The sequence below is a fragment of the Ranitomeya variabilis genome, chromosome 2 (genome assembly GCF_051348905.1).
Source record: "Ranitomeya variabilis isolate aRanVar5 chromosome 2, aRanVar5.hap1, whole genome shotgun sequence".
Classification (NCBI taxonomy): Eukaryota; Metazoa; Chordata; class Amphibia; order Anura; family Dendrobatidae; genus Ranitomeya; species Ranitomeya variabilis.
The window spans coordinates 1,038,632,995-1,038,660,772 of record NC_135233.1 but is presented as its reverse complement, the minus strand read 5'-3'; the positions used below and the strand labels follow the sequence as shown (position 1 = coordinate 1,038,660,772).

General features: G+C 43.7%; 1 protein-coding gene across 2 annotated transcripts; it reads left to right on the top strand.

Annotated features, from left to right (window-relative positions):
- The first annotated feature begins 1,978 nt into the window (after positions 1-1,978).
- Positions 1,979-17,034, top strand: YWHAQ (tyrosine 3-monooxygenase/tryptophan 5-monooxygenase activation protein theta). Of its 2 annotated transcripts, none has more exons than XM_077291404.1 (6): positions 1,979-2,130; positions 5,584-5,998; positions 12,986-13,109; positions 14,806-14,969; positions 15,276-15,371; positions 15,862-17,034. In XM_077291404.1, exons 2-6 carry the CDS (start codon positions 5,702-5,704, stop codon positions 15,925-15,927), a joined length of 747 nt encoding a protein of 248 aa, XP_077147519.1. In that variant the 5' UTR covers positions 1,979-2,130; positions 5,584-5,701; the 3' UTR covers positions 15,928-17,034. The 2 variants fall into 2 exon arrangements, with proteins under 2 accessions (XP_077147519.1, XP_077147521.1); XM_077291406.1 differs by lacking the exon at positions 1,979-2,130 and adding an exon at positions 2,878-3,028.
- Positions 17,035-27,778: the final 10,744 nt, after the last annotated feature.

Genomic DNA, 27,778 nt, shown 5'->3' with positions numbered 1-27,778 from the left:
GCGCGCTGCCCTCTGACTGACAGTCACAGCCAAGGACCCGGAAGACAGAGTGGCGCGCAGCACTGGATCAGGGCCAGGCGACTATAGCAAGTGCCGGGGGCCTGAGCTAGTGGCGACTCCGGCACCTGACCCCCACAGTGCGCCAGTGTCAGCGCCTGCTCAGGCCCCCAGCACTCGGCGCCCAGCGACGATAGGTGAGTATGTTATTTTTTTTTTTATTGCATCAGCATACAGGGCATATAATACTATGGAGCATCTTATGGGGGCCATCAACCTTTATGGATCAGCATACAGGGCATATAATCCTATGGAGCATCTTATGGGGGCCATCAACCTTTAAGGATCAGCATACAGGGCATATACTATGTAGCATCTTATGGGGGCCATCAACCATAATGGAGCAGCATATGAGGCATATAGTATGGAGCATCTTATGGGGGCCATCAACCATAATGGAGCAGCATATGAGGCATATACTATGGAGCATCTTATGGGGGCCATCAACCATAATGGAGCAGCATATGAGGCATATACTATGGAGCATCTTATGGGGGCCATCAACCTTTATGGAGCAGCGTATGGGGCATATGGATGGGAGCAGCAAATTACAGAACGGTGGGGCAGGATGGGAGCAGCACATGACAGAACGGGGGTGCAGGATGGAAGCAGCACATGACAGAACGGGGACGCAGGATGGGAGCAGTACATGACAGAATGGGGGCTCAAGATAGGAGCAGCGCATGACAGCATGGGGGCACAGGATGGGAGCAGCACATGACAGAACGGGGGGGTAGGATGGGAGCAGCACGTGACAGCCTGGGGGCGCAGGATGGTAGCAGCACATGACAGAATCGGGTCTCAGGATGGGAGCAACACATGACACAACGGGGGCTTGAGAAAGGCTCAGTTGAGCCGAAACGTCACACCGAGATGTGGGTTGAATAAACGACACACTTTTTTTCACCTTGAAAAGGACTTAGAGTGCTGCCTTCTTTTGCTATTTTGTATACATATTGGGTGGATGTGTGGACCATTCTACCCAGGAGGCCTGGCACCCATCGGTGAGCATTGTGCTGTTCCACTTTTTTGTATCTATATATATATATATATATATATATATATATATATATATATATATATATATATATATATATATATATATATATGTATACAGAGGACATTGCTGGAGATATATATATACCAACTAGAAAAAAGAAGGCAGCACTCCAAGTCCTTTTCAAGGTACAAAAAAGTGTAGTTTTAATCAACCCACATCTCTGTGCGACGTTTCGGCTCACACTGAGCCTTTTTCAAGCCTTGAAAAAGGCTCAGTGTGAGCCGAAACGTCGCACAGAGATGTGGGTTGATTAACACTACACTTTTTTTTTACCTTGAAAAGGACTTGGAGTGCTGCCTTCTTTTTTCTAGTTGGTATACATGTTGGATAGATGAGTGGACCATTCTGTCCAGGAGGCCAGGCACCCAGCGGTGAGCAGAATTGTGCTGTTCCATTTTTCTTCTATCTATCTATATATACAGAGGACATTGCTGGAGATATATGCTGGAGATATATATATATGTATGTATACAGAGGACATTGCTGGCCGTGTGTAGCAGGCACTCGGCCATGGTGTGGTGGTGGTGGTGGTCTGTGGTGGTGGTGGTGGCCCGCCCTGCCCGTAGTGCAGCACCTCTGCTGCAGGAAGCCGCCGCCACCACGCCCAGGCTGCACAGCGTGAGGAGAGAGGTAAGCAGCAATCCGGTTGCCACAGCAACAATGACGTTATTTTTCCCTGCATCTCATTGGAGGAAACCCCGTGGCCCAAGCCGCAGCCTGTCGTTCAACCTAACCCATCCTCCTGTTCTCCCCACCCTCTGAACCCCGCCTTTAGCTCCCGCGCTAGCTTCTGATTGGCTCCTACGTCTAGGTGAACGCGGAATTGTCGGCTTTTCTCCGAGTTTGAGATTGGCTGGCTTCTACTGACCACTCCCTTTTTGCCAACGCCTGGTAATTGGGTTAGGTTGAGCCTAGAGGGGTTTCTTGTTCGCTTGCACTCAGTCTCTGGGTTTTCTCTTGTCCTCCCTCTCCTCTCTCCGCCGGCCAGCGGCTCACACCGTGAGGAGCGCCAGGTGAGTGTGTGCGCGGCTCCCGGAGCCCCGGCTGCCTGTGCTCGGCCCTCAGCCTCTCCCTACCTTCCCGCCCGCCTTTCTGCCTGCTCCGCGGCACACGCCATGATCCTGTCACCGCCTGCAATGTCACGGACGCTGCCGGGCTGCTGTGTTCTTCTTCACGCCTGGCCGCCATTGCTATCTGTTCTGTGCTAGTGGCTCGTTAGTTGGGGACTGGCGTTATTGTAACATCAGCAGGATATCGCGATAGTGAGGCTGAATGGCGATAGGAATAGTCTGTGTGTGAGGGTGGGGGAGATATGTTGGCTGTGTAGCAAGAGTCTGGTGAGATGAGGGGTGTGGGGTATGTAAAATATATATATATATATATATATATATATATATATATATATATATATATATATATGGGTGTGGGGTATGTACTGTGTGTGTATATATATGTATGTATATATATGTATATGTATGTATATATATATATATATATATATATATATATATATATATATATGTATATATATATGTATGTGTGTGTGTGGGGGGTATGTACTGTATAAGAGGGGTATATGAGGGGTGTGTAAGAGGGTGATATTGGGGGGGCTCTGCTTACTATGTAGGGAGGGTGCACTATATGGCAGCTATATATGGGGCTATCACTGCCATATCCTGATCCCTCCTATATAGTAAGCCTAGCCCCCTAATATAGTCACACTGCCTCCCCTCTTATATAGTGTGTATGTATGTGTATCTGTCTCTGCTCCCTGTGCATCGCAGGTGCGGATGGATGTAGCTGGGGATCTCCTTCCACCTCTGGATTCACTGCTCCCCTGGTGGGAGGGGGGAAATTCCCACCCTCCGCTGCATATTAATTTCTTGGAATATTCCAGTCTATTGGCATTAGGTGGCTATACAATTATATACTTTGTCTTTTATCAGATCTGTTTTATATATTGTTTCCCAATATTGTACCATAAACTGGAAACATTGTATCACAGTTGCCTTTATGCTTCACAATAGACCAGACACTAGTGATCTGCAATGTGTCTTTCCAGATGATACAATTGGTTGGAGATGGAGTCTTTTTTTTTTTTTTGGCAGCTAATGATTTTGCTGCTTATTATTGAAAGATGCCTGATACTAGCACACGCTGTCACACACGCTCCGTCTGCTTCCCAGCCTTGCCTGTTCTCTACTACTGGTAGTGCATTACTGGGAAGCCTGAGGGGTGGGAGTGATGGAAGGAGAGGCCGGCAGGGCGGGGATGATCCATAGAGCCTGGAGACAAAAGGCAGGGCAGGCGGCTTCATTCCTCCTCCCTTAGTACAATTTCCATCACCCAGCGCCTCCTGTTAATGACTCATGTGTTAACTCGTTTTACAAGCAAGCTTTGCCTTGCTGATTTTTAGGGTGTCGTGAGGGTGTTTTTTTTTTCTTTAATTTTTTTTTTTTTTCTGCTGTCAAGCATTTTTTTTTTTTTTTTTTTGCTGATTATCAGTGAAGGGAGCCGTCCACAGTATACCGTAGTTACTGGGTGTGTTCTTCCTCCTTGGATTTGACATGTGACCTGGAATTTCCCGCATTATTTATGAATGGAGAGGACGTGGTTAGGCTTTGATATTTGCACGCTTTTTTTTTTTTTTTTTTTTAAATATCTGTATGTATATGTTTTTTTTTTTTTTTTTTTTTTTTTTTAAATGCCTTTGAATGTAAAGTTTCCCATCTTTTTTAAAGTGTCATGTTGGTAGACTTCTGCATTACTTTTAATTAACTTGAGTATGACTTGTGGGATCCCCACTGTGGATACTGAGTTAAGGTGATTTGTCAGCAGTTTAGTGCTGCAGTCTTTTCTAATTTTTCTCTGCACTGTGGTCACCCCCTTGACTGCAGGGTTTGCTGCGGGCCCTAATCACTTGAATGGGATGCACTGCAGTTTCTTGCGTAATAGGTGACCCCCTTGAAGCCTCTTAATCTCTTATCATAATTATGTCCGATCTGAATTTTATGTTGCGGTACTTGTTTCTTAGCCGTTCCCTTTTTTTTTTTTTTTTTTTTTCTTTTTATGGCAGCTCTGGATTTGTCAGTAAGTTCCTTGCCCCTAGTCTTAAGGTACCGTCACATTAAGCGACGCTGCAGCGATAACGACAACGATGCCGATCGCTGCAGCGTCGCTGTTTGATCGCTGGAGAGCTGTCACACAGACCGCTCTCCAGCGATCAACGATGCCGAGGTCCCCTGGTAACCAGGGTAAACATCGGGTAACTAAGCGCAGGGCCGCGCTTAGTAACCCGATGTTTACCCTGGTTACCAGCGTAAAATGTAAAAAAAACAAACAGCACATACTTACATTCACGTCCCCCTGCGTCCACTTCCTGACTGACTGAGCGCCGTACAGTGAGAGCAGAGCGGTGACGTCACCGCTGTGCTGCTTTCACTTTCACTTTGCGGCGCTGAGTCAGAGGAGGAAGCAGACTGCAGGGGACGCAATGTGAGTATGTGCTGTTTGTTTTTTTTACATTTTACGCTGGTAACCAGGGTAAACATCGGGTTACTAAGCGCGGCCCCGCGCTTAGTTACCCGATGTTTACCCTGGTTACCAGTGTAAAATATCGCTGGTATCGTTGCATTTGGTGTCAAACACAACGATACACAGCGATCAAACGACCAAATAAAGTTCTGGACTTTATTCAGCGACCAGCGACATCACAGCAGGATCCTGATCGCTGCTGCGTGTCAAACTAAACGATATCGCTAGCGAGGACGCTGCAACGTCACGGATTGCTAGCGATATCGTTATAAAGTCGTTTAGTGTGACGGTACCTTTATACTCACTATCTGCTATCTTCAGCTGTTTCTGGTGCCACTACAGTTATTTTCTGCAGTCTGTGACTTGCCAATTCTCTCCAGTGATTGTTGGGTGATACGTTAAGTGGTGACATCCAAACGTCTTGGAGAGCCAGGATGTTAGATTGCATTCAGAGCTTGTGATCGTTACCTCTGACTTCTGGTCTGTTAGAAGTTGTGGTCATAAGATGGCACTGGGAAGGCCTGAAGATAGTGGCGATTACTTAGGTGATTACTTATTTATTTAGTTAACTTTTTTTTTTTCTGGATTGGCCACAGCCAGATACCTGCTTTGATGTTTGACCAAAGGCCCTCGTATGTATTTAATAAGTTTGGCAAACCCATCAATTTTTAATGTGGCTTGTTGATCTAAATTCTATAGACCTAACCACTCCTCTGGACACGGAATATAGTTGATCTCAGGTCTACTATGGTGGTTCTTCTATACTTCATGAAGTGGTGGTGGTGGACCTGTGTCTTGGTACTTCCTAAAGATTCATCTTTTTTTACCCCATACAGATACAAGACAATGGGTTAATAATAAGCATAATTGCACTTTTATACACTGACGTTCTATTATTTTAACTCTTGCTTTTATGGTTTTTATTTTTGTAGGTTTGGCTGCCTGCTCCAGCTTCACGTCTAACTAGAACTCCCCACTCGACTTTCCCAACTTTTTTTTTCTTTCCTTCGGGCCGTTTTACTCTGCTCTTTACCAAATCACACTGAAGCCATGGCAGACAGAACCGAGATGATTCAGAAGGCCAAGCTGGCAGAACAAGCAGAGCGCTACGATGATATGGCATCCAATATGAAGGCTGTGACTGAGTATGGGAACGAGTTGTCCAACGAAGAAAGGAACCTTCTTTCTGTGGCTTACAAGAATGTGGTTGGCGCACGGAGGTCAGCATGGAGGGTCATCTCCAGCATCGAGCAGAAGACGGATTGTGCGGACAAGAAGATGGAGATGGTGAAGGAGTACAGGGAGAAAGTGGAGGGAGAACTTAAATCTATATGTGATACTGTGTTGGTAAGTTGGTGACTTGCAGTTGACCATTATGGAAATGTCAAACATGGCTACTACTAGTGTAGTACTCAACCCCTACTTATTGTAAGGAATTAACCTTTCTAGGATGTTTTATGTCCTTTGTGACCCTCACCAGACTTGAGAATGTTCCGGAACTTTGACCCTTTCACTGGTTTTGCTTGCAAAGCAACTCTTGCGTTCCAGCTGTGCAGGGAACTACAGCTTGACCCATACACTTGAGTAATGTTCCAATCCCCCTGCCCAGCATTGTTCTGGGTACTGCTATGCTTGGTAAGTGTGAATGGAAACAGGTACTCGCTCGCCTTCCCTGGGCCCAGCGAGTCCTGTTTGCCAGTCTGTGTTTTGGCTGGTGTGATGTCTTGATATTGACAGCGTGGATCACCGCTGTAGTCAGTCATGGAGTAAACTGCTCTAACCACTGAGCTCAGTCAACTTCTCTGAAAGCTGAAAACTTATTTATTTATTTTTTTTTAATGTGGTTTACCAGTCACTGTCTAGTTAATGGGATATGTGATTGGGTGTTGGGAGAACTGGATCCCATTGCACTGGGCTGTTTCTACAACATATAAAGACTTTGAATTGAATCTGTCAGCAGGATTTCACACCCTCAAACTGTTTATATGTGCATCTAGATCTTTCAAAGACAAGTCCAGCAGTACCTTTTACATGGCCAATCGGTTACTCCTTTCTGGAGAATAGTGTTTGATGGACTATGGTAGAACTGAAGCTTTCTGTTACTCCAGCTCTATTCCCACCCAGTGCTTCATCCTCCTGCTTGACTGATGGCTCCTTTTCCTGAAGTCATACAATAGAGATGGTTAGTGAAGCAGGAGGAGGTGATGCTAGGTGGGGAGTAGAGCTGGAGTGACAGAGGCTTCAGCTCTATCCTAGTCTATCAGCTTCATTTGCTTCTCAAATCTGATTTCTCAGCAGCAAAGGAACGGATTGTCCCCGTAAGGTATTGCTGGATCTGTCTCTGAAATTGCTACATGTGCATATCAATAGTTTGTGGGTAACGTCTTTCTGACCAGTTCCCTTTTAATAAATTAACAATTGCACCTTTTTCCTTAATCTTTTCCTTGATGCCTTGTATCTCTGTATATATTACACTAGCCACAGTGGGGGGTGATGCATGGAGCCAAGTACGCCAATTATGGTGCAATTTGCACCTTTAAAATTGTCCTTTTTCTCCACCCTCTCTGAAGAGGGGTTGCTGCAGAACGTGACCCTGTGATTGAGCAAAGTGACAAACTTTTGTTACATATTTCTGACAGAGTAAGCCAGCTAATAGTTGGTGGAGGCAAAGATAATCCTGGAGGTCTCTAGTCTAACGGCATGAACCTTAGTGGTGGATCTGATTCTTTTTAAGTGTATTAATAGTGTGCAATCTAATTATAAAAATGCCCCAGATTACTAGATGTTTGAGCCAGTCCATGAGAACTTCCTTAGACCTCAGTAGAAGAGAAATAGTTGTTGTGCTACTAGTGACCATTAGCGTCCTGCTTACTGGGATTTGTCTCCCTGGCTGATCTTTTGTTCGTGCAGTCTGTTGTGTGACCCGCTCGTCAATCTTATTTTGGGTTTCTGATCTTCTATTGCAAGCAATGTGAAATTACTTAACTTACTAAATTTTTTTTTTTTTTTTTTTTCTTCATTTCTTTTGACTTTGTCTAAGCATGACAGTCTGGTTCCTCCCTGCCCGTGCACGTTTCTGATGGCTTCTATATCAGTGTTGCATAATCCTAGTCATATTTAACGAGCCTGGAAGCTTTCTCGTCGCCAGGTTTTATAAGCTTTGTTACTGGGAGGAACAGTGTTCTGCTAAGGGACTCTTTATGTTAACTTGAGGTCTAGTTTTACCTGTTTTAGAAAACTTTGAAGAAATGCACCGTTCTCTATTTCACTTTGAATGCATGTCAATGGGCTCCTTAAAGAGTAATCACCACTTTAACTTTTTTTTTTACTTCATAAATCAATAGTACACATGAAAATGATCTGAAACCATCTTATTTTCTCCTCCTTGACTGATCATTGGCTCCATTCAGGTCTAAACTCTGTATTCAGTGATTTTCTGTTATACAGAGGAGATGAATGGGTAAAGGAGGAGCTGGAGGCTGAAACTCCTGAAACTTACATTGCTCCATAGAACTGTATGAGCTCCAACTGTCTCTCTGTAATGGAGAAAAGTCTGTCGTCATTGAAGTCGGTTTACTCAGAATTGAGTGATCAGGTGGAGAGAAACAGTTTTCTCGAATAAATTAAAAGGATTCTTATTTTCACATGTACTTTTGATTTATGAAATGGCCACCTTAGTTTCACGTTTTTGCCCTCCATCTCTGGAGAAGAGGTTGCATGTTTTAGCCTAATATATCGGTTGTAAATGATGTAATGTGTATTCCAGATAAATGGCAGAAGACCGCTGTCTGAGGGTGGCCTGTATTCTGCATTAAGGTTGAGGTCAGCCGGCAATATGGGCTTCGGATTTCTCCTGGTGACTCCGGAACCAATTTGTTTTGTGGCTACAGATATGTACAAGACTAAAGTATTGGCAATGGAAATCCACATTGATCCTCTTGTCATAATCAGACTTTCTGGTGTTGTGTAAAGAATGTGCCTAAAGATAGTAGCGTTTGTGGCTTCCTGCTTATATTAAAGCACATGTGAGTGGAGAATGGTGCTCGTCCCAACACCATCCCCTATTCCTTCTTCCCTGTACACGTGGTGGCCATTGGCTCGCACAATCTGGGCAGAGGCCAAAGCTGCTGGTGGCTCCTGCATTGATGATCCAAATGTAACAAACGTGCATGTCTGTGTCATAGATGACAGTAATGTGATCAGCCGGCTAAACATGACATGGCTAGGGCATCCGTATAATTGTGTGCAGACACTGAACGTTTTTGTGTTTTTCTGGACATGCTGGTTTCCCGTGCACAGGAGCCGTTGCTGCCTCGTGTGGTTTTCCTTGATTTGCTGAAGCTGTAGTATCGTGTGAATGAGCTGCATCATGCTTTTCATTCCAGTGATTTTGCTGCATTGTTGCCTGCACTTGTCAGCAGTGCAGGAGTGGCGCTATCTGTCCACTGGATCAATAATCATGGAAGCCATATAAATCCTTCTGTCTGTAGCACTGCAGTGCTGAGTGCGCTGCAGAGAACGTCGGCACACTAATGTAGCGGCACAGCGTCAGCTGCTCAGTCTATGTAGCTATTTACACAGCACAGCAGATTTTCCTTACACCTGGATATTCTTGGCAATTTGGACTATATACCATGTGCTCCCCTCTTCTGTAACCCTTTTGGCTGGGTTTAGTTGAGTAAATCTGTCTATTGTGAAGTAACTTTTTTTTTTTTTTTTCCCCTTATTTTTAAGGATAAGTATGGTAATTTATCACTTCAGGTATTCACAAGTCCAAGAGTCTGATCTCAACTGAGAATTTTTCTGATCCTGATACAAGAATCCATATGACGATGAACATTACTTTTGTCATTATGCGGTTTTCTAAATTTATGTTGTTGGACATTTATAAGCTGATGTACGTCAGCGGAAAGTAGGGTATGGATGACTTTACATGACTGAGGCACTGTAGATGGTACTGCCTTCGCATCAAGGTTTACAGCATTGCTTTTACCAGAATAATAGCTTGCTGCTGTTGCTAGGACATCCCCAAAATTGCCTATCTTGAATTAGTGAACAGAAATGGCTTCATCTTTTGATGTTTGTACCTAGATTTGTGAGTTTTCTGTTGCCCGACTGTCTGGTCTGTGTGCCCCCCCCCCCCCCCCCCCCCCCAGTTTCTCCTGGTGGACAGCGGTGCTTGTGTGGAGGAGAATCGGTCACTCGTACACATACGTGTGGGCTCTATCTAGTGACTATGCCGGACATGGAGGTGTAGCTATAAAAAATGTATATTATAATTTAATTAGCATCTCTTCTGGATTTTGATAGAAAGGGACTTGTAAAAACTCACTTACGTAGGAAACCTCTCCATTTCGTGTGTGAGATTTAAGCTACTGAAACGTCTGCCTTCTGTAAACATTTGATCACCCATCAGACGAGGGCAAGGGGGTCTTGTCTTGCCCCCTCTCTTCCTTACCCCATGATTACTCTTGCCCAGACGATCACACGGCAGTTGGGACACAAAGAAAAGACAGCAGACGTGTAGGGAGTGCGCCCCCTAGTGTCCATATTTACATGTGCACATCAAGACTTTATTAAAGTGTCTGTCTGCACAAAATGACTGTTCACGCCAAGCACACTCTTGGCATAGCTGAGCACTTTGCTGTACTTACCTACTTGGGAAAACAAGCAATCTTTTCATTCATCGGTCTGATATCTGCTTATGTGTCAGCAGTAAAGGACCGTGCAGCCTGAAGACTGCGCCTTAATGCTAAGATGTCATATGATTGTATGACCAGTTGAGTTATGGAAATTAGGCTTGTGTTTTATTTGTTACTTCTGCAAAGTCCACATGCCATGCAAAGCATCTGTCCCTTGCTGCCACAAAAGAATCAGGTTACCAGGTCTGCCTTACAGAATGAGCTGGAGAATTCACCGGAGGTGCTGACTATCAACAGTGCAGGAGTGAAGTATGCAGAGCCGAGTCTGATGCCTGATACAGGGTCTGTTCATGGCCTGGTTAGCATTAGGATTTAGGTGCAGAAAAAGCTGCTGCAAATACTTTTGTACGGCTGATGAATGCTTGACCCTGCATATTTTTGCTGCATAAAAATGCAGCATCTTAGTTACAACAATTACAGCAGTGTCCTGGATTTTTAGAAAATCGAATATTTTTTTTGTGTGTGTAATTAAGCCATGTGATATTTCAAGAATTTCACTTTGCTGATCCTGTAAAGTGCAGCATTTATTTTTTATTTTTTTTAAACCTTGGATGAGGAAATTGCGCATTTGAACAAGCTCTAACTGTTTTTGAAAACCATCAGATTTAACTAATGTAGATAAAAGATTAAGTTCAGTGCAGCAAGGTGAGAGGATGCCAAATTGTCATCCTGTCCATGTCCCACAGGGTCGGTATATGAACATTGAAGGGCAGGTGGTGCTTCTGCAGAGACCCTGTTGGGTTTGGTTACGTCATCTATACATTTCCTCTTTGCAGCAGGTCTAATGGTAGAGGGGGGGGGGGGGGGGGGGAAGCACTAAGCAGCAGAGACTGCCCACTGGAAAGAAAAATTGGGTCAGGACACTTCAGGTGGGGAATCACCTGGTTATAATAGGGTCATGTGAAGACTGACGTGTGATAGGGTGGTCAATTTAATTAGCGCATCAAGTGATTTAATGAGCACTATTGTGCTGCTGTGCTCCATAATTTGTGGGGACTATGGTGTCCCGGTGTCACATCTGACTTACTCTGCTTATGTAGGCTATTTTATAAAGTGCTTAGAAAATGGAAGATCTGCAAAGACCTTGGTACATAACTATTGCCAGTTGGTAATATCCTGGCCAGTGGTGTATATATTGCCCATGTATGATGGCTCTGATATTATCCATTCACTTCCCCATCTAACATTTTTAGGTTTTTACTTGAATCAAGCAGCTATAAGGTTAGTTTGCAGGTTAGGAAGGTGCCCATTTGCACCTAAGGGAGAAAATGAACTTAATTCCTCCTTGGAGCCCCTGGCTTAGTCATGGAGGCATCAACTCAGTCACTGCTCACAGCCTGAGTTCTGGATGTAAGTATGCCCAGCACTTAAACTGAAAGCTGTCGTCTTCTTGGAGGAATAAATCTCATTTTCTCCTGAGTGCCGCACTTTTAGTGATACCGCCGGACACCTTCCTAATGTGGTGAACCTGGAGGTTAATAGCGGGTTCTCTCTAAAGGGAATCCGACCACTGACGCATTCTGCCCTTGGATCTGGCAGCATGCATCTGACAGACCTTGCTTTCATACTTCCAGCCGTGTAATTGCTCTGCGGCGATTCGGAGAGCACCCTACTTTAAAAGCTGCCAATTACCAAACCATGGAGAACTCTTCTGAAAGGCTGGTCCCTGGTGGCTTTTTCCTGCCTGCTGCATTGAAATGACTGGCCCTTTTCCCCATATGCACATAGGAAGAGACCTGTCACTCAGAGCGGCTGGGCAGAGGCTGCTGGGGACCCTCCTGTTTGACTAGTCCCCATGTGGCTCTGTCCCTGGAGGCTTGTAAAGTGTTTCTCTGCACCGCCAACCCATTGTGGGCAGAATGTATTCAGCTGTCAGCTCCCTTTTGAACCGATCATCAAATTTCCTATTAAATCAGGGTTTTGTCACCAGGGGGGGGTTTAGACAGGATTACTATGACAGGTAACCTATACACAGCTTATAACACCGGGGTCCACCAATCACAGATGTCACAGCTGACTGCTCCTATTCCCTTCACCATGATCTTTGCACACGTTCATAAAAGACCTTTTGACCAATAAACTCCCACACAGATGATGATCTGGCTGGATTTATGTCCCAAAACCTAAAGATTGGACTGGAGACTTCCAGTGAAACTGATTCAGGATGTGAGCCATTTGTTAGTGATAGTTTGCATAGTGCTGCCTACAGATATATAAAACCTTTCGTAGTTTTTAATTTAAAGGGACAAAATATATAATTTTTGTCCAGCATGGAAGGTTATTAAACTGTGAATCTCTTAATTAGATCTGTCATTATGGTAGAAATAGTGCATGTAAGTGGCATTCTTCATATCAGCACGTACTCATTAGGAGTACCGATGATGGCAGTGATGGCTCGGCACCTGTGCCCATATGAGTGTTCTGCTAATCAGAAGATTATCCGCAGAGTTGGTGAGATACGGGCTGACCCATCACTGCCATCCTCCAAATGTCTACCTTCTGATAGCAGGTGAATAGACCTTGTATCTGAGGCCCACAGGGGTGCAGGTAATGTCATGAGTAGCAATGTTACCATAAAACCTAAAAAAGATGTTGCAGCTGATGTTTTAATCTCCTTTTCTTTCCAATCTAGACCCTGCTTGATAAATTTTTAATCGCCAAATCTACCCAGGCAGAGAGCCAGGTCTTCTACCTGAAGATGAAAGGAGACTACTACCGATACCTTGCAGAGGTGGCCGCCGGAGAAGATAGAGCCCGTGAGTGTCCTTACATGCAGTGTCAGGGCATGATGACCCTAAAAAAAAAAACCTTTAACGCCCATCCAATTTCTATTTTTTTTTTTTTTTTTTTCCCCCCCCCCCCCAGTCCCATACCTCAAATCGGTTATAAATGTTTTTATATACACCATTTTTTTTTTTTTTTTATGGAGGTCCGTAGACTTGATTATCTGAGGGTGGGGGGGAAAGCACACAAGCATATATTAGCTGATTTTCACAGAACGAACACATGGATCCGTGTAGATAAGTGTCATAGTTCCACCAACTAAAATTGGTTAGATTTGCGACCTTTTTAAAACTAATGGCGCACGGGCTGGACCATATCATAACATCCAAGCTTTCCCTTAAAGGAACCGTCCCTCGTTGCGCACGTTTGCATCTTGAGATGCCGATGATGTTACAACCCCACACATCTTCTGTGACTTGTGCTAGATCAGAAGATATTGTGCACGTGTCCTGTTCCTTAGATAGGGATGTGTGCATGATACCTGCCGATCGTGCGGTTGTAATGTCTGAAGACTTTCCTGCCAGCTATTGGTTCCTTTTCATGACACCTATGAGCATGACTGACTGACTGACTGATCAGTAGATATCTGTCAAAGACTTGCAGTGTTGATTTCATTTTTTTTAAATCCTTATCATTGGAAGCTGAGATCAGGCCGCAGAGATTAGTCAGCAAATTCTTAAAACTTATGGCAGTCGCCCACAAAGACGAGCTTCGTAGACTGACCCTGAATAGGGAGTGTCTCTGAAAACGGCCACCTGAAATCTGTGCGCCCAGCTTACCGGTGAAGTCACTCAGGCAGACCTTTACCCGACTGCCCTATTGATTTGAGTTAGGCTTGCAAAAGTGAATTTTCTTGCTTTAGTAAGAACCCCTTCAGGTGAAATGGTTCCCGTTAAGAGGAATGTGGCATCATGAGAAAAAACATTGAAGAAATGTGAAGAATGTAATTTCTTTTCTTTTTAAAAAAATAAAAAACACTTCATATTTTAAAGCAATAAAAAAGTTTTGATATTTCCTCTTTTAGGCAACAGGGGGAGCAGCTGCTGAAATTTGCCATGAAAACGGTGTACTACTAGCTCGCGTTACGCCTGCTGTAAATGTGGGTGGGATCAGCTCACATTTCTCTCGCTCCTCCGCTTCTGGGGGCTTGCTGAAGGATAAGGGAGCATGAAGTTTAGGCTTTGTAGTTTGGAGACCTTGTGTTGGTGACTACAAAGTGATACCGAGGTCACCAAGGATGGCCAGCAGTGCTGATCCTGTTAGTTGGTGCTTCTAGCTGTATCGTGGGTTGGGATTGGATACATGCCCTGGTACTAGATACGCAGCGCTGCTATGTTGGGGTAAAGCCTCCATGACTTCTATAATATAGGGATGTCGGAGGTTTATACTGACAGAGCTGAGTGACTACTCTGAATATGGCAGTGGTTGGCTCTACTAGAATTAACGCTAGGCTACAACAAAAAGGCATAAATAGAAGTCTAATGTTGGAAAGAGGGTAATAAATGCAAAATTTAAAAATAGCAGCACGTTTCATTTTAAGAGGAGCAAAAAAAACACCTTTGAATTACTTCAATACTTTTTTTAAACTGCTTGAGCGACTGATGCTTCTCCAGTGATCACTTGCCCCCAGCTGGCATCTAATGGCTGTTCTGCCTCTTTGCTTATCAGGCACAATCCAAGACTCACAAGAAGCTTATCAAGAAGCATTTGATATCAGCAAACAGAAAATGCAACCAACACATCCCATCCGCCTGGGCCTGGCCCTGAACTTCTCTGTATTCTTCTATGAAATCCTCAATAGCCCAGAAAAGGCCTGCCAACTGGCCAAGACTGTAAGTACTCGAGCCTATATGTTTATGCCGGTGTAGGGTTTCCTTATAGTATGGCAGCTAAATGCTTCATACAATATTCTCAATATTATATGTATTATTGCTAATAACACTGGGTGGAACAGACAAGTGGAGTAGTTCCTGCCCGGGATCCATCCTAGCCTCCTATTCTAGACCCTCTGCTGCTGTTGCTTTCCTTCGGCATTATTTTATTTTTTTTCTTTTTCCTCCTGTGGAGGTTTTTCGTATAAGCTTAGAAGCTTGGTCTGTACCAATGGGCTAAACATATCTTTTAATTTTTTATCACAGGCATTTGATGAAGCCATTGCAGAACTTGACACCCTCAATGAAGACTCCTACAAAGACAGCACACTTATCATGCAGTTGCTTAGAGACAACCTAACAGTAAGTCTTGATGACTTTTTTTTTCTTTTTTTTTTTTTTTTGGAGGGGGGGGCGGTACCCTAGGACTCCTAGGCCTTCACTCACCACCTGATGCAAAATTTAGCAAAGTGTCACTTTACAGATATCTCCCAGTTGTAAGTGGCAGGTATGGCACATCAGCCATAATTTTATGCATACCTGCTGCACGAGCACACAGCCTGGTGGATATCTGCTGCTGTGACTTTTCCACTCTGCTCACCTCCCAATGTTGGAAGTAAAGAGCCACATTACACATTTTAACCATAAAAACTGTTTAAGGTTGGATATCTTGTTTTTTGGGTTGAACGACCCATCTCCCCTTCTTCCTTGCCCTCTACCCTTCCATCATATGCCTAGTTGTGCTGGATGTGTTGCTATAAAGCTTGCTGAGTGATGATAGAGGTTTAAAACTTACTATTTCAGTACTTAAAACTTTAAAAATAAGTGATATTTATCTCTTACTTTCCCTCAGTTATGGACATCTGATGCTGCAGGAGATGACAACGATGCTGGAGAACAGGCAGGAGAAAACAACTAACTTGTCCTTCCATCCGACCCCCGATCAACCCTTTTTACACGTCTCCATTCCTATTCGCTCCACGTGGGATTTCCTTATAGCAAAAGAAAGTCCATCCATGTGTAACGGAAATAAAGTTTATAGTCTGTTCACACTGCAGCTTCTGGAGAGCTCCATTCCTTATTTTATTTTTATTTTTTCTCCCTCCTATATATATATTTTTTTTTTTACAAGGTTTTTTGTTTTGGTGTGCGGTTACTGCTGTAGAAAAGTATTAACGGTTTCACTTCATGTAAAAAAAATAAATAAAACAAAGATATTAAAAGTGGAAATGCACATTAACTACCAGACACTTATGGTAAGGACTATCTAAGCTTTCCTAATATTTAAATAAAAAAAGAAAAATTGGAACCACCAGATTCTGCAACTGACTTTCTGTGTATTATATTGTAAAATGTAAGAAATATAGTTATCTGCTGCAGCCAAACCCAGTTTTGATTAAATATAATTTTCCCTTTTGACATCGCCCTTCTTTTTTTTTTTTTTTTTTTTTTTCTTTTTTTCTTTTGTGGGGTATCTTCGTCCATGAATAATTAAATATTTTGGCCCCCTCTGCCTGCCCACTATCCTAAAAGGCCAAACGCTGCTGCTTGGGTATAACTTTAGTTTTCTACCTAACAGACATCTGGTCAAGGCTTTGTTCACACAGTACAGCTTTAGGGGAAGGTTCACATGTTCGTATTGTAACCTCAGTTCCCTGGCCAACCGTGGGCCTTATGGCACAGGCTAACATCATATCCCTATGGTTCGGTCACGAGACCTGAGGTGGGGCTGGCAATTGTGGCCTTATTACAGCTACCATACGATTGTGTGAAATTCTCCTTTAGGTTGGTGAGGGCTTTTTTTTTTTTTGTGTGTTCTTAGAAAAAAACCTGTCTTGGTTTTAGCTGTAAATAAAGCCCATTAAAAATCACACTGTATGATCAAAGCCCAATGCACCAGGGGCTGCGGACGAAGATCGAGGATTTCTCATGTCCAATTAATTTTTTTTTTTTTTTTTCTTTAAACTTCTTGCTGCTGTTCAGTTGACAAACCTGCCTACTCCAATAAACCTTCATTACACTCCTATTGCTGTCCTGGTGTTTTCTTAATTCAAATTCTTGGTACACTGGAGTGTGTATGTGTGTATGTATGTTCCATACAAGGCAGGATGGATCCATGCTTTCATGTTGTTTACGCCAAATTCTGACCCTACCATCCGAATGTCGCAGCAGAAATCGAGACTCATCAGACCAATCAACGTTTTTCCAATCTTCTACTGTCCAATTTCGATGAGCTTGTACAAATTGTAGCCTCAGTTTCCTGTTCTTAGCTGAAAGGAGTGGTACCCGGTGTGGTCTTCTGCTGCTGTAGCCCATCTGCCTCAAAGTTCGACGCACTGTGCGTTCAGAGATGCTCTTAGGCCTACCTTGGTTGTAACGGGTGGCGATTTGAGTCACTGTTGCCTTTCTATCAGCTCGAACCAGTCTGCCCATTCTCCTCTGACCTCTGGCATCAACAAGGCATTTCCGCCCACAGAACTGCCGCTCACTGGATTTTTTTTCTTTTTCGGACCATTCTCTGTAAACCCTAGAGATGGTTGTGCGTGAAAATCCCAGTAGATCAGCAGTTTCTGAAATACTCAGACCAGCCCTTCTGGCACCAACAACCATGCCACGTTCAAAGGCACTCAAATCACCTTTCTTCCCCATACTGATGCTCGGTTTGAACTGCAGGAGATTGTCTTGACCATGTCTACATGCCTAAATGCACTGAGTTGCCGCCATGTGATTGGCTGATTAGAAATTAAGTGTTAACAAGAAGTTGGACAGGTGTACCTAATAAAGTGGCCAGTGAGTGTGTGTGTGTGTATATATATATATGTATATATATATGTGTATATATATATATATATATATATATATATATATATATACATTTGCAGTTCACTTTTTTTTTTTTTTTACTAAATTTGTTTTTCCGCAATTGTAACCTGTTAAAGAAACTTACATTTTGAATAAAATGCTTTTAGGATTCTGTGCTTGGATCTTTTTAAAGTGCCTCTGCACAGAATGACTGTTCATACCAAGTACAGGCGCTCGGTGCTTCAGGGCAAGGCCAAATGCTTATACACACCTTCCCACCTGCTTGGATTCCCTCTCTCCTTCTCTTAATCTATGAAGCCAGAGCTGTCAAATAATGGTGCAGATAGAGGGAAGGTGTATATAAATGATTAGCCCTGCCATGATGCACTGAGCAGCGGGGGGCTTGGTGTGAACAGTCATTCTGTGCTGAAGGCCATGTCTGTTTTGTACAGTCCGCAAGTTTGACCGGCACATTTGCATTTTTTGTGATACCGAAATGATTAGCCGGTGATTTTTTTTGGGGGGGCTTTTTTTTTGCCATGCGATTTGGGAACAGAAGTCTGATACCAAGGACCCCAGAAAATGTTGCAAAACCATTCCTATGGCTGATTAATTGCATGACTGGAAGATGGCGCCATGCAATGAAGCCTGCGGTTTAGTCTGTGCTGAAAATTGGCAGAAGTACATTAAACTGCTCTAGCCCTAACGTGGCTCGTGATTCCCCCCAAATTATGGCACCCCAGGTTACTTTTTCAATCCACGATCTGTGCCTTGTGTTGTATGCTTATTGTGGATCTTACTTTTCTGAGGTCTCATTCATTGCACATTTTTGCCTATTGTACATTTTTTTTTTGTTTAAAGGGAACCTGTCGCCAGGGCATTCTATAATGCTGTAGATAAGCCCCCGATCCGACCTGCAAGAGAAGAAAAATAACTACTTATACTAACCTGTAGGGCGGTCCAGTCTGGATGTTGCAGATCCTGGTCTGACACCTCCCATCTTCTTACGATGACTCCCTCCTTGCTTCACAGGCTCCCTGACATCGTGCTCCTGCTCAGCTGTACTTCTCTGCCCTGCTGAGGGCAGAGCAAATTCCTGCACTGCGCTGGGCCTCTCTAACCTTTCCTGGCACCTGTGCACTGCAGTATTGTGCTCTGCCCTCAACAGGGCAGAAAAATACGCCTGCGCAGGAGCGCGATAACGCAGGTACGTGTCATTCACATGAAGCAAGCAGGAGGGCGGAGATCATAAGATGGGAGGTGTCATAGCAGGACCTGCGACACCCATCAGACCGGACCGCCACACAGGTGAGTCTAATAAGTTATTTTTCTTCTCTTGCAGGTTGGATCCGGGGGCTTATACAGCATTCTATAATGCTGTAGATATCAGCCCTGAAAGGTGTTGGCTGTAACTCGTATCGGACAAACCTGGTGACAGGTTCCCTTTAATCACTGTATGTGGGGTTTCTCAGATGTGTTTGGCTAATGCATCAAATGCAACTTCATAAAAGTTGCAAAACCTCTGCACATGTACTATGGTTTTGTTTTTTTCCCCCCTTCTCCCATGACAGCACCACCTGAGAAAGGGTATCCACCCTTCAAGGACAGGAAACCTACTTAATAAAAGGGCGGTAAGGGTATGTGTCCACGTTCAGGATTGCATCAGGATTTGGTCAGGATTTTCCATCAGTATTTGTAAGCCAAAACCAGGAGTGGGTGATAAATACAGAAGTGGTGCATATGTTTCTTTTATACTTTTCCTCTAATTGTTCCACTCCGGGTTTTGGCTTACAAATACTGATGGAAAATCCTGACCAAATCCTGATGCAATCCTGAACGTGGACACATACCCTAACTCTCCTCCATATCAGTCATAAGTTTGGTTTCCTGTCCTTGTGGGAACCTGAAAAGTGAGCAATACTTGGACTTAGGGTCCCTTTCCACTTGCGAGGAAAACGGATGCGTGCAATCCGATTAAAAATCGGATTGCACTCTGACCAATGTTATTTAATAGGTGGCTTTTCATTTGCGATTTTTTTCTCAGCCGAAATCGGACTGAGAAAAATCTGGATCGGCTGAGAAAAAAATCGCAGCATGCTGCGTATTGCTGCGATTCTCGGACGAGACTCGCCAATGCAAGTCAATGGGTGCGAGAAAAAAATCGCACAGCACTCGCAACATGCGAGTTCTGTCCGATTATTACGCACCAGTGTCCTTTGAAAAGCCGGCAATTCAGTGCGGTGTACAGTAAAATCACACTGACAGGTTAGAATAGAGAAGATATATACACATAGAATAGGTATATATACATATATATATGTCAGTGAGACACCTATATATGTATATTTATATTTAATGCAGCGCTAGATAGCTTAAAAGCCTCTAATTCAATTGCCGGCTTTTTCCTTCTCCTTCACAAACCCGACATGATATCAGACATGGTTTACATACAGTAAACCATCTCATATCCCTTTTTTTATTACATATTCCTCTTCACTAATGTAACAAGTGTCTGTGTGCACAATTTGGGGGATCTAGCTATTAAATTAAAGGGTTAAATTGCGGAAAAACTTGGCGTGGGCTCCCGCGCAATTTTCTCCGCCAGAGTGGTAAAGCCAGTGACTGAGGGCAGATATTAATAGCCAGGAGAGGGTCCATGGTTATTGGCCCCCCCATAACTAAAAACATCTGCCCCCAGCCACCCCAGAAAAGGCACATCTGGAAGATGCGCCTATTCTGGCACTTGGCCACTCTCTTCCCACTCCCTGTAGCGGTGGGATATGGGGTAATGAAGGGTTAATGCCACCTTGCTATTGGAAGGTGACATTAAGCCAGATTAATAATGGAGAGGCGTCAATTATTACACCTATCCATTATTAATCCAATTGTTGGAAAGGGTTAAAAAACACACACACACGATTAAAAAGTATTTTAATGAAATAAACACAGCGGTTGTTTTAATAATTTATTGCTCTCTCATTCCATTTTCATACCCTTGCTTGGCAAAACAATAAACACACAAGATACATACCCTCTCTGATGAACTGTCACGTCCCACGAAGTAATCCATCTGAAGGGGTTAACTAATATTACAGGCAGAGCTGCGATAATCCACTCGCTCGTACCTGTAATCCCCGGGTGCTGAAAGGAAAGCAGTGATCTGTACTTACATTCAGTCGCGGTGATGCGCCCCTGCTGGATGTTCTCATGAACTGCAGCCTGGGAACTTTTTCCCACGCTCCAGGTCATATGAGGACATCCACCAGGGGGCGCATCACCGCGATTGAAGGTAACTATAGGTCATTGACCTACATTTCCTTCAGTCGCGTTGATGCGCCCCCTGGTGGATGTCCTCATATGACCTGGAGCGTGGGAAAAAGTTCCCAGGCTGCAGTTCATGAGAACATCCAGCAGGGGCGCATCACCGCGACTGAATGTAAGTACAGATCACTGCTTTCCTTTCAGCACCCGGGGGATTACAGGTACGAGCGAGTGGATTATCGCAGCTCTGCCTGTAATATTAGTTAACCCCTTCAGATGGATTACATCGTTGGACCTGACAGTACATCAGAAGGTATGTATCTTGTGTGTTTATTGTTTTGCCAAGCGAGGGTATGAAAATGGAATGAGAGAGCAATAAATTATTAAAACAACCGCTGTGTTTATTTCATTAAAATACTTTTTAATCACGTGTGTGTGTGTGTGTTTTTACCCTTTCAAACAATTGGATTAATAATGGATAGGTGTCATAATTGACGCCTCTCCATTATTAATCTGGCTTAATGTCACCTTCCAATAGCAAGGTGGCATTAACCCTTCATTACCCCATATCCCACCGCTACAGGGAGTGGGAAGAGAGTGGCCAAGTGCCAGAATAGGCGAATCTTCCAGATGTGCCTTTTCTGGGGTGGCTGGGGGCAGATGTTTTTAGCCACGGGGGGGCCAATAACCATGGACCCTCTCCTGGCTATTAATATCTGCCCTCAGTCACTGGCTTTACCACTCTGGCGGAGAAAATTGCGCGGGAGCCCACGCCAATTTTTCCCGCCATTTAACCCTTTATTTTAGCAGCTACAGCGGCCAAATTTTGCACATACACACTACTAACATTAGTAGTGTGGAATATGCAAAAAAAATGGGGATATGAGAAGGTTTACTGTATGTAAACCATGTCTCATATCCTGTCGGGTTTGTGAAGGAGAAGGAAAAAGCCGGCAATTGAATTAGAGGCTTTTATGCTATCTAGCGCTGCATTAAATATAAATATACATATATAGGTGTCTCACTGACATGTATATATGTATATATACACATTCTATGTGCATATATCTACTCTATTCTAACCTGTCAGTGTGATTTTACTGTACACAGCGCTGAATTGCCGGCTTTTCAAAGGACACTGGTGCGTAAAAATCGGACAGCAATACGGATGTCATACTGATGTCATACGGATGGTGCGATTAAAAAATCGCATGGCACTCGCATGACACTCGCATGACAATCGCATACGTTCCATCCGTTTTTTCGGTCCAGATTACGGACCGTTTTTTATCTCGCAAGTGGAAAGGGACCCTTACCCAGAATCTGGAGGGTGTCCAGGACTGGATGTATTCCGGAGGGAAAAGTAACACTGGCCAGGAGGTCGGTATAACACCGTGCAGGCAAACCTCTTGGGGCAAAGCCTCTGGCTGACATGAGGTCTCGGGACTGTGTGCGCTGGGGCTGCAGGAGCACCCCAGTGGAGTGCGCTGGGACTCTCTTCCGGGTCTGCGCATGTGTTGGGTGCGCTGGTGGGATTCCGATGCACCCTTGCGACGAGTGTGCTGGAAGGTGAGGACGCCTGGGTCTGCGCGGGGCGGATATCTGGCGCGTCTCTAATTTAGCGTGCCAGAAGCTATAGCGGAAAACAAGGAAAAAAAAAAAAAATGCCCACATAAAAGGGAACACCTCCACATATAACAATATCAAAGTTGTATTTTATTAGATTGAAAAAACCTCAGACATGTCAATGCAAAGAACAACATACAATGTGATTAAAAACACTTAAAAAATACAAACATGCAAAAAGATGCCTATTAACATGTCATACCCCAGTGTAAGGGAAATGACAGCCCGCAACACATGATTCACCCACAATAAAGATGTCACAATAATGCAACTGCAAAAAAGCAAGTAATGCAAAGAAAAGGGATAATACCCACTAGATACAATAGGAACACGGACATAGATATTGCAGTACCATACAGACCTATAATAATAGCCCTATAATAAGGTGCATAACTTTCGTGCAGAAATATTAATTGGGTCAAGACTGAAAGCGCATGACAAAAATGCAGGTATCACTTGGTAATTATGCACATCAAGACTGCAAAAAGGGGCAGGGAGAGGGAACCTAAAAATGCAAGGACCCAAAACCTCCAACCCAGATAAACCCCTTCATACCCACAAACCAGAATCATGGCAAGAAGTCATGTGACTAGGGGAAGCAAGATGTGGGAATAGGCTCCCACGCGTATCGCCGCCTATATAGCGGCTTCCTCAGGAAGCTATAGCGGCCTCCTCAGGAAGCTATAGCGGCCATCCATGTCTGTGTGCACAGGGCTGGCTGAGGCTCCCTGCCCCCAGTGTGCCGGATTCAACGACTGGAAGTCTGGGGCCAGATGGAACTGGTCTTGGCCATCCAGGTATAAAAGGTATGTGTTCAGGATTATGGTGTTTTCTGCGGCAGTCCTGAACATGGTTGTGCAGCAGCCGACACAGCAGTTCCATAGCCAGGGACACACTAGTGGCACTCAGGCAGCAGGACCAGCCTGAAGAGCAAGGCAGGTCATGAGTAGAGATGAGCAAACATTGTCGGCTCCCTTTTTATTCGGCAAGCTATAGCGCTTACTGAAGAAGCTGCATTAGATACCTGCAGCGCTCCCGATGAAGTTTGTTGGGCTCTCCATGCATGTTTTGTGACTCACAGCTGCAGCACATGCAGCTGTAACACTGAACAGCTGATCATCGGGAGCGCTCCGGGTATCTGGGTTCCCGATGTAGCTTCTTTGGTAAGTGCTATAGCTTGCCGAATAAGGAGAGAGCTGACGATGTTTGCTCAGCTCTAGTCGTGAGCCCACCACCAGGGGAGAACGTTCTGAACCCATCCAGCCTTCATCTCCAGAAAGGCCTCTGAAACGTAGCTCCAAGCAGAACAATGAGTGTGCTCTGTGCAGGGAGAATTTGCCAAGCACTTATAGTAAAAGTCTCTGTTCTGATTGCATAAAGCACTCTGTCTCAGAGGAAACTCCTGTGTTTGCTATGGATCTAAAGTCCATAATTAGATCAGAAGTCCAGGAGTCATTAAAACACCTAATGAAGCATAAAGAGGAGGAAAAATCAAGACTGCAGTCATCTGAGTCTGAGGGATCAGTAACATTAAAGAATAAGGAGGATTCGGATTTATCTGGCTCAGCTTCCCCCTTTGATAATGACATGGAGGGAGGAGGCCTTGGTTTCCAGTAGAGGATACAGACGGACTAGTTAGAGCAATCAGGTCGACTATGGGCATAGCTGATCCCAAGACCCCTAGAACAGTCCAGAACATCATGTTTGGGGCTTGGAACAGAGGAAAAGGCTCTCTTTCCCGGTCAATGAAAAGATCAAAATGCTGATTAGTAAGGAATGGAAGAGACCGGAGAGGAAGGGTCTGCTACTATCTCCATTAAATAGAAAATATCCGTTTTGATGAAGAAGCAGGCATATGGGAGAAAACTCCTAAAATTGATGTGATGGTAGCAAAATCAGTAAAATAAAATGTCTACTTTGCCCTTTGAAGATCTAGGGGCCCTTAAGGACCCCTGGACAAGAAGGCAGAGGTTTACTTGAAGCAGACCTGGGAATCACCAGCAGGGTCGTTAATATTTAATAGCGGCAATCTGCACAGCCAGGTCCATGATGGTGTGGCTACAGCAGCTTGAGGACCAAATCAAGAACAACACCCCTAGGTAGAGGATCTTGGCAAACCTTCCACTGATGCATGGAGTGGCTGCCTTCCTGGCAGACGCCTCTGCAGAATCGGTCAGCGAATCTATCAAATGCGGCCCACAGAGCTGTGGCTCAAAAGCTGGCCATGGGATGCCTAATCCAAGGCCAGACTTGGCTCAGTCCCATGTGAAGGGAAATATCTTTTCGGCCAGGTACTGGATGATATCCTAAATAAAGCAGCAGATAAGAAAGGCTTTCCCAATGTGTCTCTTCCACAATACAAAAGTTCGGAAGTATAACAGAAACAAAAAAAACCTTAGAGAACAAGAGAGGTGGAAGAAGGAAAAAATCAAGGAGTGGAGCCTTCTTGTGTGGTGGCCCCTCGGCAGAGTACCAAAAGCCCTCTAAGTAACAGGCGTCCCCGGGTAGAAGGAAGGCTGTCCCACTTCCAACCTGCCCGAAAGGAGATCTCCAATACCTGGATCCTGAATATAATAAAATCAGGACTAAAACTACAGTTCAGGTCCACTCCCAGGCACAGCTTCAAGATCTCGTCCCCCAGGACTCTGAAGGAACAACAGGCCCTAGAGGCGTAAGTGTTAAGCTTGCTGCAGAAACAGGTTCTGGTGGAGGTAGCGGTTCAGCAGCAGGGGAAGGGTTTTCATTCTCCCCTGTTCCAGATAAGGAAACTCGACCGGTCCTTCAGGACTATTGTCAACCTATGGAGTCTGAACAAATTTCTGGTCTACAGACCATTCAAGATGGAGTCAATAAAATCAACTATAAAGCTGTTGTTCCCAGGCTGCTATATTGGGTCTTCTTTTCAAGGAGGCATACTACCATGTCCCAATCCATCAGAGAGACCAGCATTACCTGAGAGTAGCAGTATAAGCAGTGGGTACGGAAAGTATTCAGACCCCTTCAAATTTTTCACTCTGTTTCATTGCAGCCATTTGGTAAATTCAAAAAAGTTCATTTTTTTCTCATTAATGTACACTCTGCACCCCATATTGACTGGAAAAAAAAAACAGAAATGTAGAAATTTTTGCAAATTTATTAAAAAAGAAAAACTGAAATATTCCATGGTCATAAGTATTTAGACCCTTTGCTCAGTATTAAGTAGACACACCCTTTTGAACTAGTACAGCCATGAGTCTTCTTGGCAATGCTGCAACAAGTTTTTCACCCCTGGATTTGGGGATCCTCTAGAGTAAATTAAGGAGTAGCTCACTGTTTTAAATAATAACAGGTGCTCTAGAAAAATATAAACAGTCTTATGAAAAAATCTGGCACACTGTTGTTTCAAGCAAAAATGAAATAATTTTATTAGGAATATTTTATTTTCTTTCCATATTCAAATCAATATCGCACAGTAAAGGACCATTGAGGTATATGATATGGGTATCAAAATTCAACGTTTCGGCTATATCATAAGCCATTATCAAGAGATACCTAAATATAAAATAAAAATGACATAGAATCATATTCCATATATCACAAAAATTAGAATAGAACAATAAAGTATATACATACACAATTGTATAGCAAAACTTGAGGTAGGTAACAATGATTCAATAATTCAATAATTCATGGATACAGGACTCTATCATACATATAGAGAACACGGATGATTGCTGACAAAAACAAGTCACCTAAAAGAATATGGTTAGTGTCGCAGAAGATTTTATATATAAAAAATAATATTATTCCATCTTCAGGTAGCTGAAAAAAACTAAAATAATAATAATAATAAGTGTCAAGAAACAAAGATTGAGAGCCGCCAAAAAACCAGAGGGTGAATCAGAAAATAAACAAAGTGAGGTCCGTCATACTGCAGATCTGATAACATCACAAGAGACGTGTGATTCTTAGTGCTGGATAACACCGTGTTACTAAAGGCGGTAAAGTATATTGCTTAAAAGGTCCGGAATATGGTACCACCAAATAAAGTCCTCGATGCTAACATTCATACAATAAAAAGCGTGATCTTACCCTAAACAATGGATTCGGGTGCTTGCAGAGGTCCGGAGTGCGGTGTCAGGACGCTAAAACATGCGTCCTCTTATACAGCCCCAAATGAGCCGGTTATGTGAGTACTTCCGGGTGACAGTGTGAAGTGCGCGTGCGCGGCTACTAAGCCGAAAGGAGCCGAGTGCCGCCGAGAAAAGCCGAGTAACCCGGCCGATCATGTGACTCTCCCATTTACTAGATCAGCGAAGATCAGCGCCTGTCTGTAGGAAAGAGGAAAAACAAGAGACACAATAAGAAAAATATTTGTTATATCTGCCGCTTACATTATAACGTGCACAATACTCAAGACAGAGCAATGAAAATAATAAAATAAATAATAATAGATATATCATATCTATATTACTGTAGTATCTAATGAATATTCTAAAGGACCATGACTAAAATAAAGAGTAGGGATGAATAGTATCGGGTCTATGTAGATAAAGTCACCTAATGCATAACCTCATATTCCCTATTGAGACCAAATGGAGAAAGAGTTTGTAATTTGTGAATCCAGTAAGATTCCCGTACCTTTAATTTTTCTATTCTATTACCACCCCTTCTCATAGGGGGTATCCAATCAATAACTTGATATCTGAGTTGGGCAATTGTATGATTATTTTGGGCAAAATGAGCAGGGACCGGGAGAAGAGTACGCCTACATCGAATTGTAGATTTATGCTGGGAGATGCGGTCCCGGATATGTTGGGTGGTTTCGCCCACATATCCGAGACCGCATGGACACTTAATCAAATATATAACGAATGATGAGTCACACGTAAAATGTCCTTTTATAGGAAATCTTTGTCCAGATCGTGGATGAGTAAATGAATCCCCCTTCATCACATTAGAGCACTGTAGACATCCCAAACAAGGAAATGTCCCATTACTTGGGGTGCTGAAAAACCTCTGCTTCACCAAAGATCTAGAAGAGCCCACATCGGCCTTTACTAAAAAGTTCCTCAGATTGTTGGATCTCTTATCACAAAACA

Coding starts and splice junctions, on each gene's coding strand:
- YWHAQ (XM_077291404.1), top strand. CDS start 5,702: ATGGCAGACAGAACCGAGATGATTCAGAAGGCCAAGCTGGCAGAACAA. Junction 5,999..12,985: donor CTATATGTGATACTGTGTTG/GTAAGTTGGTGA, acceptor TTTCCAATCTAG/ACCCTGCTTGATAAATTTTT. Junction 15,372..15,861: donor TGCTTAGAGACAACCTAACA/GTAAGTCTTGAT, acceptor ACTTTCCCTCAG/TTATGGACATCTGATGCTGC.